The 16,793-nt window shown below is 38.1% G+C and overlaps 1 protein-coding gene across 1 annotated transcript; it reads right to left on the bottom strand.

The window, feature by feature from the left end:
* Positions 1 to 3,110: 3,110 nt before the first annotated feature.
* Positions 3,111 to 4,063, bottom strand: LOC118665706 (calponin-1-like). Its single transcript, XM_036327000.1, is given in 2 exon segments — positions 3,111 to 3,838; positions 3,841 to 4,063. Coding segments are annotated over 2 exon segments (891 nt in total). The 5' UTR covers positions 4,004 to 4,063.
* Positions 4,064 to 16,793: the final 12,730 nt, after the last annotated feature.

Here is a 16,793-nt window from a genome sequence, read left to right as displayed (position 1 = left end):
TCAAATGAAATATCACTTGACAATTTTATTTTACACATGTAGAATTCACTATCGTGACCACAGTCCCCTGTGCTTCTTTAGGTCATAAATACTATCATTAGACACATGTATATTAAGAGGAAGAACACAGTGTTCTCTCTAGGCTATGATATTCAACTAGATTTAGAGAAGAGATAACCCCTTACTGGTCAAAATGCTATGGGAAAGAGTGAAAGTTGAGATTATGTTCCTAAATTCACTTTGTTTTGAATTATATACAGACTAGAGGCCCAGTGCACAAAATCATGCACGGGTAGGGTCCCTAGGCCTAGCCTGCGTTCAGGGCCATCTTCCGCCCACTCGCCAGTCTCCAGTCCCTCCCGGCCACCACCCACCCGGTTCCCCTGGTTCCCCGTTTGCCATGCTGCAATTGGAGCCTACAGGCCGGGGGGAGGGACTGAGAGGTGGTCAATGCACCTCATAATGACTGGTCAAGCGGTCGTTCTGGTCGTTACGCCGTTATGGTCACTGGGCTTTTATTATATAGGGTAACTTGACACCATTTTAGATAAAATAGAATATCCTTTAATCAAGAAAAAGGATGTGGCTCCTTTACTTGGCAGTGTCAATCTTTCTAAATATTTTATTAGGAAAGCTTATTTTTTTCTCTCTTGCTTTTACTTCTCCTTGACCCACTGGTTTATCCTTCCTGAACTTTTAAAATTCTCACTTTATTGAAAAAGTTTCCATAGACTATTGACCTGAATCATTGCAAAATCATATTTCTCATTTGTCTACTTTTCTTCCCTCTTAAATTAAAGCTGGTTTTTAAATTTGCTTTGTCCCATGGCATGTGGCAGAGCTAACACTGTCCAAGTTTCAGATCCTAGGAAGTGAGAGATGTTACATATTCCATTGCTGCATCTTTGGAACTCAGAGACTGTCATGCTATGAAAAAGCATGGACTTCTGGAGCATAGGAGGCTACATGGATGAAAACTGGGACAACCCAGCTGACAGCCAACACCAAATGCTACCGCTAAGGCCATGTTGAACTCTCCGACCCTTTCAGATAACTGCAGCTGCATGACTGGTCCTAGGTGACATTAGCAGAAGAAATGCCCACACCACCAATCCACAGCATTAAGAATAATAATGAGTTGTTTTAAATGACTAAGGATTGAGTGACTGTTATACAATAATAGAAAAGTGACGCACTAACAATAAAGATTCTTCACCACCCTTCTTTGACTCCTCCTGGTTATTTTTATTAGCATATTTATTTACTTTTTAGAACCAGCAAATAATTCTTTTTCCTTAAAATTACTCTTGACTTTGCTGATACAATTTTAAGAATTATTTTCCTATTAATCATAAGTCTTCCTAAGTTGTAAACCTACAACTTCCTTTATGTACACATTTGTTGTAGTATTATAGAACCATACATATCATTTCCTGACCTACGCAATGAAGTTAATAGCTCCCTTTTCTCTACTTTGTATAAGTTTCCATAACTGCATTGTTCATTCTCTACTGCAACATTAGGAGTTTGCTTGTCCATCTCTCTTTGTTGACTATGTGCTTCTTGTCAAAGATTGTGTCTTGTCAACCTAGGTATCCTTTGTACCCATACTCTGCCTGGTACAAATTCAGGATTAAGTAAATGTTTAGTGAATTAATGAATGGATAAATGAAGAAATGATGAAATAGATCCTTTTTAAAAAATATCTTTTTAATTTGTTTCTTCCTTTTCATTTCTACTCCAAACACCTCTAGAGACATATACCAAGATATGTGTCATCTTTTATTAAGTGTTTTCATTTGTGTTTCTTTTTTTTCCCCCAAATAGATTTTAATCTCTTGGGATGTGGGAGCATAAATTATACTATGGCACATTTCCTGGAGACAAATGATTTCGACCATTGCTACCTGCTACCATGTGTTAGATTATTTTATTCTTAGTTTTTCTATGTAACACTCATAGATCTATGTGAAACCTTACTCCTCGTAGTTAGATATTGTTGGTTTTAAAAACTTTCTGATATCTGACATTATGGAAACATCACAGCTTGTTATAGAAAAAGGCTGGAAATCCAGGAATAAGTGCTAACATTATTGTTGGCTAAGATAAACCTTGATTGCAACAAGTCCCTCGTCCCCATCCATCAGTGCAAGTGAAGCTTTAACTTTTAAGTAAGAAATTTGGTAACTGTCAACATTTTACATGTTTGTTTCTGTTATTCAGTTAATTGAGTTGTTGAGATCATGGCAGTTATTTCTGGTCCAAGGATACCTTATTCTAGCCAGGAAAATGTGCTTCTTTTGCAAAGGGATTCAATACTTGTATTAGAAAAAAAATTCAGAGCATGTACTCATGGTCATGGGTCAACAGCATCAGTGTCATACAGGAACGGTGACAAACCTTATTTTTGCATAGATTTTTTTTTAAGTTTTCAGACTAAGATGTGTGTGTGTGTTTTTCTTCAAATTAATTGTGTGTACTACTGTATTTCCACTGTGTGGCATGGATGTCTATACATATATAAAAAAGATAGATATATGTTACCATATATATATATATAGTAACATATATCTATTTTTTTTTATTTTATAGCCATTTATTGTGCTCCAGTGAAATAGAAAAAGAAAGTGCTCGCATTACAAACACCGCTGTCACATCCACATACGCCAATCGCTGCAAACCAAACCGCGTGTGTCCGCTGGGTCTCTGGGCATGCAGTTGGCTCCCATTGTGGGAATGGGGTGGAGGCAGGCTGAGCCTGGGCTCTGGGGGCGTTGCTTGGGGGGGGGGGCTTCTTGTCCTGGGGGGAACCCACCTGTGAGGGAGTCGGGGGCAGCTGGGGTAGCTTTGCTCAGTGCGTCCTTTGGATGCTGTTGGGAACACCTGGCTCGATGTTGGACCCTGCAGTGCTCCGGGGAGGAGAGCCCCTTCCCCCCCCACAGGCCCCCCAGTCTGCTCCTCCCCCCAATGCTAACCCTGTAGGCAGGTGCCAGGGGCTGGAGGGCACCATGCAAGGGGCAGGGGTTAGCAGGGCCGGGCTAGGCCCTGCCGAGCAGCAGCCAGCCTCCCGGGGGGGGGGGGGGGGGGGGGGAGGCGGGAGGCCCAGGGCCCTAGGCAGAATTGAAGTAGTTGTGTGGGTAGTGGTTGTGGGCAGGCTCGCCCAGTTCGGGGTAATCGGTCGTCAGGCAGTACTTGGGGTCGTAAACCTGGCGCGGCAGCCCATACACTGTCATGCCCCGCTGCGAGGCCCCCTTATTGCTGCCCATCTGCAGGCTGACGTTGAGACTGTCGCAGGGCTCCATGCCCAGCCCCGGCTCGAAGATCTGCCGCTTGGTCCCGGGAGCCGTCATGCCGGCCTGGCTGGCTCCCTTGTTGGTGCCCATCTGCAGGCTGATGGTGGCCTGGTCCAGGGGTTGGTCCGTGCCCAGCTTGGGGTCATAGAGGTGGCGCCGGGTACCATAGGCCGTCATGCCCTGCTGGCTGGCAAACTTGTTGGTGCCCATCTGCAGCCCAATGATGTTCCGCCCCTCTCGAAGCTTCCCCGGCTCAAACTTCCGCTCCTGCTTCTCGGCATACTTCACACCCACATTCACCTTGTTCCCTTTCGTCTTGGCCATGCTGGCCAGAGCCAGGAGGGTGGACTGCACCTGGGTGTAGTTGGTGTTCTCGAACAGGTCATTGGCCTCAAAGATGTCGTGGGGCCTCACCCCGTACTTGGTGATGGCTTTGATGAAGTTGCCTATGTTCTCCAGCTGGTGCCAATTTTGTGTCGATTCATTGACCTTCTTCACGGAGCCTGGCTGGAGCTTATTGATGAACTCGCAAAGAATGATGCCATTTTGAGGCCGTCCATGAAGTTGGGGCCTATGCGGTGTCCTGTCACCCCCTCAATCCACTCTCGAAGCTCCTGTTCCCGCTGGAGGTCGTACTTCTGGGCCAGCTTGTTCTTGACCTTGGCTGACAGACCGTAGGCGGGGCCTCGGTTGAAATGGGCAGAGGACATGCTGGCCGGTGGTGGTGGTGGTGGCGGCAGTGGCTCTGAGGACGCTTCAGCAGCTGAGGCTCTGTCATATATCTATTTTTTTATAATTTGGGGAGAGTGGGTTGCTTGTGAATATTTGGTGTATGAAACTAATGAAGTCCTACAAAACCTTCCATTTTAACTTAATCACTTAATATTATATAGTTTTCTACATGTGAAAGTGTACTTGTGAGATTAGTTCCATAATTAGCAGCCTCATTTATTGTACTTGCCACTGCTGTTTTATTGCTCTGGTAGAGACAAACAGTAATTAGAACAATTACTGCACTTATTACGTGCAGTCTCTCTAGATTTGCAGTAGGGTATTCTCCAAAATACAATGAGAAACCAAAAGTGCTTAATTCCTTGCATAATTGTCAGAAAATCTACTAAGAATTTTTTTTTTTTTTTGAGAAATAATTCTCTATGCAACTCTTTGGTGAACAAGTAGATCTACCAAAGTTTATAATTTACTTTAATGAATACAGACTTGAATCTTACTAACTTTAATATCTTTTGAAAGTTGTATCTAATAAATATGTTTTGATGTAAAAATAAATGATAGATAATCATCTGAGTTTTGTGTGTGTGTGTGTGTGTGTGTGTGTGTGTTTTGAAGAACAGGGCTAGTTGTTAAGAAAAGCTAGGTGATAACTCAAATGGACTTTTACTAAAAGAATAAAAAATTACTTCAGAGTTTTCCCAAGCAACTACTTCACCCAGTCGCCCTTTCACCCCTATAAACATTGACTGGTCTTTCGGGTAAGAAACATTTGGCTGTATTCAAAGAAGGCTTTAATGAGTTAAAAACAAGTCAGAAAACATTTGCAACTTGTAAAAATCTTCTCCTGATTCAAAGCAACCGCATCTTTATAGGCAAATTTCAAACTGGGTCACATTCAACTCGCGGCACAATTTATTTAGACAGATTCCCTGTGATGGAATTTAGTGTTCAAGCAGAATTAAAGTGTACTCACCAAGGAATCTGTCTGAACAATGACATTTAAATAAATAAATAAATAAATAGCCACGGTGTTTAACCAGCAGAGAATATACTAGATTAAACAAATAGCATGTCTTTAGGAATCTTCATACACAAACAAACAAAAAATGCTGATTCATGCAAATATAACATTTGTATTCATTGAATGCTCAAATAATTATTTGAAATTGCCCAGCATAATAAAAATTATAAAATTACAACATTTTTTACATTTTCCAAGACAATTAACTTTGTGGGAAACGCTGTACTATACTGTCTTCTTAGAATTAATAAGACATGTGTGTACCCTTTCTTGCAGTTAACGCTACCATAAATCAAAGAACAATGGGGTTGGTAGTCACTATTCCCGATTTGAATCATAGTTCACTGAGTATGGCTCCTCTCCCAATCAGTTTTTCAATCCCCTCAAATCCTTCCCTGTAGAGGTCAGACACGCTAAGTCTGAATAAAATACAGAGATGCCAGTAGGAGAATTCTACCGATTTCAAGGAATACAAATTTACACTGAAATCCATTGTTAGAATCTCCACATAATGAGATTCTATATTTAGAACTCCTGCCACTTTCAATATATGTGCATCTATAGCTTACGGCGCTTCAGAAATTATAGTAGTTAGGAAGTTTTAGGTGACCCCAAGGAAGAAAAAGTTAGCAGATTTTTTGAATTTGTAAGTCCTGTTCTAATGCTCCATTCTCTCCCTAGATATCAAGCACATATTTTTCTTATTATAGATATTTGGGGAGGGTAGGTCATCATATTCCTGTCAAGATCACCCCTTGTCATGAGTCAGAGTCATCCATCTCATCTCTAGTGACTTCCTTCAAGCACACTGTTACACTAGAAAAGATATTGACACAAATTTTTAACCCCAATGTTTCTTTCCCAGCAGAAAACACTTGAGAAACATTGAAAATGCTCATGTTCTGGTGATGTGGAATGAATTAAAAATTAAAGTCAGGAGTTCTTTTATGATGTGTGTTAACTTCAATCCGAAAGTGGCATTCAAAATATTCATATTTCACTGCCAACATTAATATTAAATGTTAAGACCGTGAAATTTTCAGTGAACTTAACCTGATCCTGTGGCTGTATAGACACAAGGCAGGTTAGAGAGCTATTAGTCATTAACAATTTACCATGATGATTAGATTCTTGTAACATAAATTTAGAGTAAAATCATCCTGCTTACTTCATACCTATTTTCCAGAAAAGGAAGTTAGAGCATATATACTGTAACCCAATATGTGAAACATTAGGGAGTTTTGAGAAATTCCTTTTTCCCCCAAGTGTATTCTCTTATTTTATATGTCTGAAAAGGGTTGCAAGACCAAGAGTTGTGATGAAAGCAGCCAGGGTTTCACAAGGAGAAAAAATGTAAGAGAGAGGAAAATAATATACAATGTTCTATATGAAGCGCTAACTTTCCTGAAAATAAATAATCTAAAACACAATTCCTCATATATTTTAAGTTGTCATGATATTTTCCTTATTATTAGAAATTAGAAATGCAGCTTTAATAACTGCAATCATTATGGAATAGAAACTGGAGTTTTTAAACACTATACTGCAAAATTTTACACTATTTTAGTATCATTTATTATTCTGGAATCAGAATAATTTATTTAAATTCTTTCGTAAAAATATTTTTCTTTATTTATGGTTATAACATTATAACATTTCTTTCAACTAGATCCAAATTAAATCAAAGCTTTCCAAAATTATGATTCATAGATAGTTATGTTTAATATTTTCAGAGAATAATTTCCCTCTAACACACTTTAAAAATGTTTTCTGATAGCCTTCCAAATACGATCTATCACATAAGTAACTCATGGGTTCCTCAATGTGGCATTCTCTGTGTCTATCACAGTACTTGTCACATTTGTGGCTCCCTTTCTAGCCGATGAATAAATAAATGATTAAATATCTTCAAAATCAACTACATCGCTCTTTAAAGATTCAAACTTGTATGTAAAGTCTCACTTCAAACACTTCATTCTTTTGAATCTAACAGGGAGAAACACCTTAGAAATTTTATTTCTTTTCTTTTATTTATATTTTCTTTTATTTCTTTTATTTTTTTTATTTTATTGCCATATGAATGCCTACTTCTTTCAACACTGTTTGTGAAAAGATTCTTCTTACCCCATTGGATCACCTAGGAACCTTTGTTGAAAATCGATTGAACACCAAAAATGTTGTTTGTTAAATCCCCGGTCAGAGTGCATATTAGAAACAACTGGTTGATGTTTCTCTCTCGCTCACTCTCCCCCTTTGTGTCTCTTTAAAATCAATAAAAACATATCCTTGGGTGAGAATTAAAGAAAAAATATAAATTGAACATATATGCAATATATATATATATATATATAAATTGAATATCGCTCTTTTCTGGGATTTCTATATTGTTCTTTTTATAAAACTACCTTTACATCAATACCATACTATATGATTAACGTAGCTTTACAGTAAATATTAAAATCAGGTAGTGAAAAACTTCAACTTATTCTGATGCCATTGTAAGAACCTGGTTATTATTTAACAGGAAAGGAATAAAAGGGAGACCACATAATACAGACAGGCCATTTTCACAGCTTTGCCAAAATGCTGCATTTAACACTCCAACTCTGTTCCCTGATGATCCATGGGGGAAGGGACTGGACAAAGGCACTTTGGACCCATGCCCAGTAAGGTCTGAGTGTGTTGGGAAGGTGCTTACCCTTCACTCACACCTGGGAGCTAGTCAGTGGCCAGAATAGGTGTGGCCACTGCAAGCTATGAAACCCAAAGATTTAAACTTTTAAACAAAGGAGCACACTTTCTCTCTCTCTCTCTCTCTCTCTCTCTCTCTCTCTCTCTCTCTCTCTCTCTGGTGGGCCAGGCTCCTGCGACTCCTGCTGCAGGAGATGTGCTTCCCTGCCCACGTGGCTCATGACCATGTGGGATTCCACACAATGGACCACCGGACTGAATCTGGACTGGATGCTAAACTGCACTGGGCTGCAACGTGGAATGGGAGCTCTGGACAATGGCCTTGCTACTGGCTCCACTGTAACCCTAGCAGCACCTCTTTCAGAACTCCTTTAAGGCACATGGATTTTACAACCGGAGAAATGTAATCCCATGCAAATAAAGCCTCGTACTCACCCCATTCTCATGTGGGGGCTTCTGAAAAGTCTTGTTTTAGTGGCACCCCAAGAAACTCACTCCCATGAACGGCAGAGGAGATTGATTCTCCAGCAATAATTCCAAGAACGGATTAGTTATTTTAAGTCCTTTACATTCCCATATAGATTTTTAGATTTTAGTATCAGATTGTCAATTCACACATACAGGCGTGCGCGCGCGCACACACACACACACACACACACACATATACATATACACACACCACCTGCAGAAATATTAATTAGTATTAAATTTAGTATACAGAACAATTTTATTTATTTATTTATTTATTTATTTATTTTTTAAATATATTTTATTGATTTTTTTACAAAGAAGAAGGGAGAGGGATAGAGAGTTAGAAACATCAATGAGAGAGAAACATTGATCAGCTGCCTCCTGCACACCCCCTACTGGGGATGTGTCTGCAACCAAGGTACATGCCCTTGACTGGAATTGAACCTGGGACCCTTGAGTCCGCAGGCCGACGCTCTAGCCACTGAGCCAAACCGGTTAGGGCAATATACAGAACAATTTTAGAAATAATTAAAACATCTGAAAAATATTGGACTCTAATTCCATGAATACAGCATGAATCTCTATAGAAATCTTTCATTTCCTTCAGCAATATTTTTTGGTTCTCACTGAACAGTCCTTGAACATGTTCTGTCAAATTCATACCCAAGTTTTTCTTGTTTTATGCTTTAGTAAATGATATTGTTTCTTAATTTCAACTGTCAATTGCTCATTTCTAGTGTATGGAAATGTGATTACTTTTTGTATATTCACATTATCTATTGATTTGCCAAACTTTTACATTAGGTATAGTATTTTGCTATTTATGTATGTATGTATGTATGTATGTATGTATTTATTTTACTAATTCTTAGGATTTTCTGTGACTGCAATTTATATGCACTGTCTTTCTTTTTATTGTCTTCTTACATCAGTTACAAGCTACAGAACAATGTTAAATAGAAATATTGATAGTGGAAAAACTTGCCTTGCCTTGTTCCCTACTTTACTTGTTAAGTATTCAGGCTTTCACCACTAAAAATGATTTTAGCTGTAAATATTTGAGGATGACCTTTATAAGGTTGAGGAAGTTCTGTTCTATTCCTTTTTGTGAGAGTTTTTATGATGAGTGGGTGTTGAAATTGTCAAATTCTTTTACTGCATCTATTAAGATAATTGTATCATTTTTCTCCCTAGTTCTGTTGATACGGTGAATTACACTGATTAATTTTGAATGTTAAATCAAGCTTGCATTGCTGAAATAAAGTCTAGATAAAATTATTCTTCATTATATATTGCAGGATACTATTTTATAATATTTTGGTAAAGATTTTAGCTTTTATGTTTATAAATGACATTTAACTGTAGTTTTATGTTTTGTAATATCTTTGTTTTATTGGATTCATTCTGGCTTTATAAAATGAGTTGAAACAATTTTCTTCTATATTTTTGAAAAGCATGTTAGAGTATTAGTATTATTTGTGTTTTGAATGCAAAGTAAAATTTACCAATGAAAATACTCAGACCTGGAATGTCTTTAGGTGAAGGTTTTTAATTAAACCATCAATTTCTGCAAGTTATATAGAGCTATTCATATTTTTAGTTCTTCTTAAGTCAGCTTTGTGATTTTTTTTGTCCTTCAATGAACTTGTCCTTTTTATCTAACTTGAATATGTTGGCATATTCGTATTATGTTCTTACTATGCTTTTAATGACCCCAGCATCTCTAACAATGTTTATCCTTTTTATCTGATGCCAGTAATTTGTGTTTTCTCATTTTAATTTCACTGATCAGTCTTGTTAGAAGTTTTCCAATTTTATCAATCTTTTAAAATATAAAGCTTGTAAAATTTTTGAATTTTTTCTATTGTTTATTACTTCTCTATTTTATTTATTTTTATTCTTACAATTATTATTCCTTTCTTATATTTACTTATGGCTTAATTTGCTCCATTTGTTTTAGCTTTTTTAAAATATGTTTTTATTGATATTTTAGAGAGGAAGAGAGAGGGTGAGAGAGATAGAAACATCCATCGGCTGCCTCCTGCATACCTCGAACCGTGGATCAAGCCCACAACCCCAGCCATGATTGACTGCCCTGCAGGCAGGATGGTGGAGCAGATGAGGGGACAGCACCAGGCCAAGGCGAGGTGCCAGGTGGGACTCCAGGTCTGAGAGGCTAGGGGGCGAGAGCTGGGGCCTGATTCCTGCAGGTCACCCCGAGGGACCCCACCTGTGCACGAATTAATGCACCTGGCCTCAAGTCTATATAATAAAGCCTAAGCAACCATTACAGCAGAACTACCAGAACAATCGGTCACTATGATGCACACTGACCACCAGGGAGCAGACGCTCAACACAGGAGCTGCCCCCTGATGATCAGTGTGCTCCCACAGAGGGAGTGCTGCTCAGCCAGATGCCAGCTCACAGCTGGCAAGTGCAGCAGCAGTGGCGGAAGCCTCTCCCACCTCAGTGGCAGTGCTAAGGGGCAAGGAGCCAAGCATTAAGGAGCAGCCAGCAGGCAGGCTGCAAGGAGTGAGGGGTCCCAGACCGCGAGAGGGTGCCAGCCAGGCTGAGGGACCCCTCAGTGCATGAATTTTGTGCACTGGGCCTCTAGTTGACATATATTTTACTCCCACAGTTGTTATAAAACTTATTCAGTTGGCCCTCCAAATTTGAGAGTTTCACATCTCTGAATTTAACAAAGAACAACTCAAAAATATTTGCAAAAAATTATGTTGATAATTACTTGGACATTGTAGTTTGGCCTATGATGGCTGTGTCTGTGCTGAACATGAACAAACTATTTTTCTTGTTATTATTTCCTAAACAATAGGAGAATGTAGTAAAACAACTATTTACATAGCATTTACATTGTATTAGGTATTTAAAGCAATCTAGAGATGATTTCAAGAATATAGAAGGATACACATAGACTATATGTAAATACTACATTATTTTATATGAGGGACTTGAGCATCCAAATTTTGGTAACTAGGGAAGTTCCTGAAACCAATCCACCACAGGTACTGAGGGATGACTATAATAGCTTATAATTTCACCTTTAATAATAACATTAACTTTTCAATAAAGTAAAATAGAAAAAAAACAAGTCATTTCTTTACCCATATATTTGCCATTTCTGGTGCTCTTCATTCCTTTGTATAGTCCCAAAATTTCCATCTGATATCACTTGCCTTATGCCTAAAACTTCTTTAACATTTCATATACTAGATCTTCTGGAAATGAATACACTGGGCATTCGTTTGTCTAAAAAAAGATTTTAGATTATTTTTTGTAAAATATGTTCTCTAGATATAGAATTCTAGGTTGATCTTTTAAATTTATCTCCTAGCACTTTAATGGTATTATTGTGCAGTGTTTGGCTTAAATTTTTTTTTATAATTTGTTGGTTAATTAATTAATTAATTTTTATTGTCTAAAGTTTTACATATGTCTCTTTTTTCCCCAATTAATTCCCCCTGCCCCCACCAGCCATTCCCACCCTGGGCAGGCCTCCACCACCCCAGTGTCTGTGTCCATTGGTTATGCTAATATGCACGCATACAAGTCCTTTGGTTGCTCTCTAACCCCCCACCTCCCCTGCCATTTGTCTCTGGATCTGTTATTGTTCATCAGTTTACGGTGATCATTATATCCCACATATGAGTGTTACTTTATTGGTCACAGAGTATGCTTTATCCTCCGCTCCTTTTTTCTTTATATAGGTTTTCAGCAATTTGATAATAGTCTTTGTACACTTGTATGTGTTTATTCTCTTTGAATTCATTGAGATTCTTGGATTTGATTTCATAGCCGTCATAAAATTCAGAAAAATATTATGCCCAATTTCTACAAAGAATTTTTTCTTTTCTATTTTCTTAACTTTGTGTACTGCAATTAATATTATCTCACTTTTAATTAGAGTGTTTGGTTTTCAGTCTTTTATCTCTGTGTTACATATTAGAGTTTCTTGTCCTATGTGTTTAAGACCATTGACATAAGGTTTCTACAGTGTCTAATATGATATTAATCCTATACAACATATTTTAGTTTTAGACATATTATTTTTCATAATTAGAAACAAAATGTAGTTATTTACATCTTCCATTCTCTCATTTTATTGGTTTTTCCTTAAATATTCATATATATATATATATATATATATATATAGATAGAGATATAGATATAGATATAGATATACACACACACATAATGTCAGTTTTACCATCTTGTATTATTATTCTATCATTGCCTGTGTGTCTTCTTTTATTATAAATTTTATTTTTCTGCTTATTGGAAAAATTTAGTAATTTAGGGTTGAAATTTGGGTACTGAAATTGCTATATAATATCAATTATTTACATTTTGTTGTTTCTCTTTTTAGAAATGAGCTTTGTTTGGGCAGACACTAAGTTATTTTCTAGTGAGTTTTATTCTCTGAAGACCTGATTTTAGTTTTCTTAGAAAAGTTGAGTATAATCTCATTCCATCTCAACCAGTAATTCATAACTCATCTCAACTATTAAGGAATGACTCCTCCGGGTCTCCACTGAACACTCTGAGTAGTCTCTGAGGGTTTTCAACATTCACCAGAGAGGGCTCAAATGTCTCCCTACCCTTTCTTAACAAGGGAAGTTTTCCTGGTAAAAAATCCTCTGTCATTTTTTAAAATATATTTTATTGATTTTTTACAGAGAGGAAGGGAGAGGGTTAGAGAGTTAGAAACATCGGTGAGAGAGAAACATCGATCAGCTGCCTTCTGCACACTCCCCACGGGGGATGTGCCCACAACCAAGGTACATGCCCTTGGCCGGAATCGAACCTGGGACCCTTCAGTCCGCAGGCTGACGCTCTATCCACTGAGCCAAACTGGTTAGTGCTCCTCTGTCATTTTTACTTGGCCTTATGAAATTTTGGTCTCCCTATAAGCAAGTTAATAGTCAGCAAAAGTTAAAGGGGTCCAAAAACAGATTTCAAAAGCCCCTTTTCTGCATATATTTCTTCTTACAAATCCACCTTATAATTCACAGACTTAGGCTCTCCACACTCCAAATGTCATCAGCTCTCCTCAGTGATACTGCTGGGTGTGCTTAAATTCCCCTTATCTGCACCTATAACTCAGACATTGGTTCTAAGAAGAGAGCCAAGGAGGACGTAAGGCTCACCACCTGCATTGTTTTCTCTCTCATAGAGACCAGGTTGTGTTGCCTCTTCTCCAAAGTCTTAAAAAAAGCTGTCTCCTACATTCGCTTACATTTTCTGGTTATTTACTGCAGGAGGTTAAGTCTAGTCCTTCCTATTCCAGTGTGGCTGAAACACAGTTTATTTGGGAGCCCAGACTCTTAATTACTCTCTGCTGCTTTTATTGCCACCTGGTTTCTCTGTAGGTGCACCATGAGCCTTCAGTAAATTAAAACCAACTAGTCTTTTTTAAGTGATGTGATCGCAAATGAAAAAAATTAATCTGTATTATGATAAGAAATAATATATTTGTAGTTCAAGTCAAACATGGATCTTTGCATGTGCAGTTATTGAACATACGCACTTGGCACATCTTGATTTTGTTACCATTACATAAACCATCACTAGCATTGCTTTTCACGTGCAAATGAAATCAGAACTGCCTTCTATTTTTTCTTTTCTTTCTCTTATTGGTAAAACTTGTTGAGCCATAAAAAACTAAACACATATTGACTTCATGGAAAAATTTTTATCCAATTTGGAATCCACCCACATACATTTTTCTGGTTATCCAAGCCCTTACCTCTTCTATAATCCGGACACATTTATCTCCCTTATCTATGAACAGATCATGAGAGATTTTTGACAACTACTATGGCCTGTGTCTTCAGCAATCATTTGATCTAGGACTATAATAACACAGTCAAGAAGGAAATTAGGCTTGTTTGACATAACTTGCTCCTTGTGAATTCATGCTGGCTTCTAACATTCCCTACATTCCTAAGAGCACATAAACCATATGCTTAGGAACCCAGTGAAGAATTCTGTGATGGCTTAGATAGTTCTGAGCGTTATCCATTTCCTCAGTTTTTAAATTGAGTTATTTACTACTTCTGCTTATTTTTCATTTGTCTTCAAATTCTGAAAAAAAAAATGCCTTTCTACTAATATAAATACTAATATAATTATAATTACTAATATAACTATAATTAATTTTGGATTAAAATGTAATTTGCCTAGACCTAAAAGACTTAAACACTTTTAATTAAAGAGACCACGATAACCCCTCCTTGCCTGTTTTATACGATCTGAGGTTTAAAAAATGTATAAAGGTTAACTGAATGATCTCTTACTTTAGGAATCAGGAAGCAAAAACACTGTCTTTACTCTCATGAAAACCACAATTGAAGAAGAGAAACATCAAAAATATTAACATAAAATATGCAAAATAGCAAATGTAACTCTTAAGGATGGTCACAAAGTGTGGTGAGAGTAGGAAAGTATGTCTGGATTTGGAAGGTTAGAGAAGGCTTCCCTATGGTGAATTTTTAAAATTAGTAACAATAAATACGCAAGGACCACAGGAGCAGAGGAACTGGGAAGAGGCCCAGTCTATGTGCTTGCCTGACAGCCCCAATGCTGTATGCCCAGAAATCTGTCTCCCCAAGCAGTTGCTATTTCTTTCTACCGCGCATTGAACACTACAACGGAAGTTGGTTTTCCTGTTGAGTAACTAGCACTTAGAACAGTGCCTCTATGCTGCTTATTCAATAAATGTTTGTTGAGTAAATGAATGAATAAAAAATAAAACAAGAATGAGTAAAACAAAACTATCACCCACTTTTTACGTATTTACCGTATTGATTCTACCTCAACTTGTTCAGGTTGTTTTCCCTCTAGAACACAACATTTCACCTTTTCTACATAGTCAGCATTTTACTTTCATGCTCCAACTCAAAAACTCACCTACAAATCCCTTGGTCTTGCTCTCCTCTGGGTTAGTCTTTCCTCACTGAACTCATATTGCATCCTAGTATCTGTCATGTTATTTAGTACATCATGATAGGCGGCCTTTATTACTATCTCATTGTTTTTTCTTCATCTGTCCACATATCTTTGTCCGTTAAAGTGTCGAGCCTACAGTCCTCTCTAAATAGTGCCCACAGACAGTTTTATGTTACAACACTCTTGATTCTTGAGAAAATGAGTGCTACATAAGTGTCTCAGCTTTCTCTCCTGTATCATTTATCGATGTGCTCAGTACATGGATGCATTTTCACCTGTGCTGAGCCTGCATACTTGTAAAACATTGTTTTTATTACCAACAGATTGATTTCATTAAACTATACTTTGTAGATATGTCTCTGTCGCATACCAATTATTGCTTTTACCAAACAGTTATATGAAATTCCACATAGGAATCGCTGGAAGAATGTTGTTAAAAGTGCGACCCATTGTCATTCACTGCGTCCTTTTCCCCCTGCAAAAACTATTGTTTAATGTACAACTTGCACTGCATCATAGGGGTTAAAGAAATAGGCTCTGAAGCCCAACTGTCTAGACTTGATTCCCAGCTCCCAGCCTTACTACTGTGTCATCTTGGAAGTTATTTAACCTCTCTCTGCCTCAGCTTCCTCATCAATAAAATAAGGATGTGAGCGATGATGGCAGAAATAAAAGTTGCCCAGACATATTCCCCCTCAGCAGCAATAATTTTCAGCCATCCACACACAAGAGGGCCTTTGTGAGAGCTTTGGGATCCAGGTAAGAAATTCTGAAACCACGGTGGAATCCAAGTTAATAAAGAACAATTTTGAGAGGGCAGGCCATGCCCAGGTGGCGAACTCACTTATGGTAGCCCTGAATATAGACCTGGAAATATCACCCTACCGAGGGGACTCAACCACAGTGTCATTTGGCCTTGGTCATGGCCAGCACCATAAGCCCGGGACCTGAAAGGAATTACATATTTGTGGCTTAAATAATAAGTCCACAGATGACAGTCCCAGGTGTGCATCCTAAAGTGGCCATAACCTGGCTCCAGCCACTCTTGGCTGCAGTCCATGAGCCCCTGGAGGCAAACCTGAAAAATGAGTCCAATTGTAGATCCCCAAACAGCCCTGTAACTGGGCTCTGGCCTCTCCTATCTGGAGTCTGGGAGAAGTCCTGCCGGGCAGGTACCCAAAGGGAGACATTCCCATTTGCACCCTTGGAGATCCTGAAATGGCCCTGTCTTGTTAGCTCAGGGTCCCATCAGGGACATGACCATCAGTACCTCTGAAACCACACCCGCCAAACTCTGTCAGCAGAATCTTAAATGGCCCTGTAATGTGGTTCTAGTTCATATCAGCCAATATAAAAGAAAAGGCCTGCCTGCTTAGCACCTGGTAGGAGACACACCTCATTTATTGGATCTATATGAGAAAATCTACAAAACTCTGATGAACGAAATAAAAATAAACAAACAAACAAATAAATAAATAAATAAATAAATGTCGAAAAATTCCATGTTCATGGATTGGAAGACTCAATCTTATTAAGATATCAGTTTTTCCCATATCAATCTATATATTTATTACAATCTCAATAAAAATTCTAGCAATTTATTATATGGATATTGACA

The sequence above is a fragment of the Myotis myotis genome, unplaced genomic scaffold (genome assembly GCF_014108235.1).
Source record: "Myotis myotis isolate mMyoMyo1 unplaced genomic scaffold, mMyoMyo1.p scaffold_m19_p_11, whole genome shotgun sequence".
Lineage (NCBI taxonomy): Eukaryota > Metazoa > Chordata > Mammalia > Chiroptera > Vespertilionidae > Myotis > Myotis myotis.
This window is presented reverse-complemented; position numbering and strand designations above follow the sequence as displayed.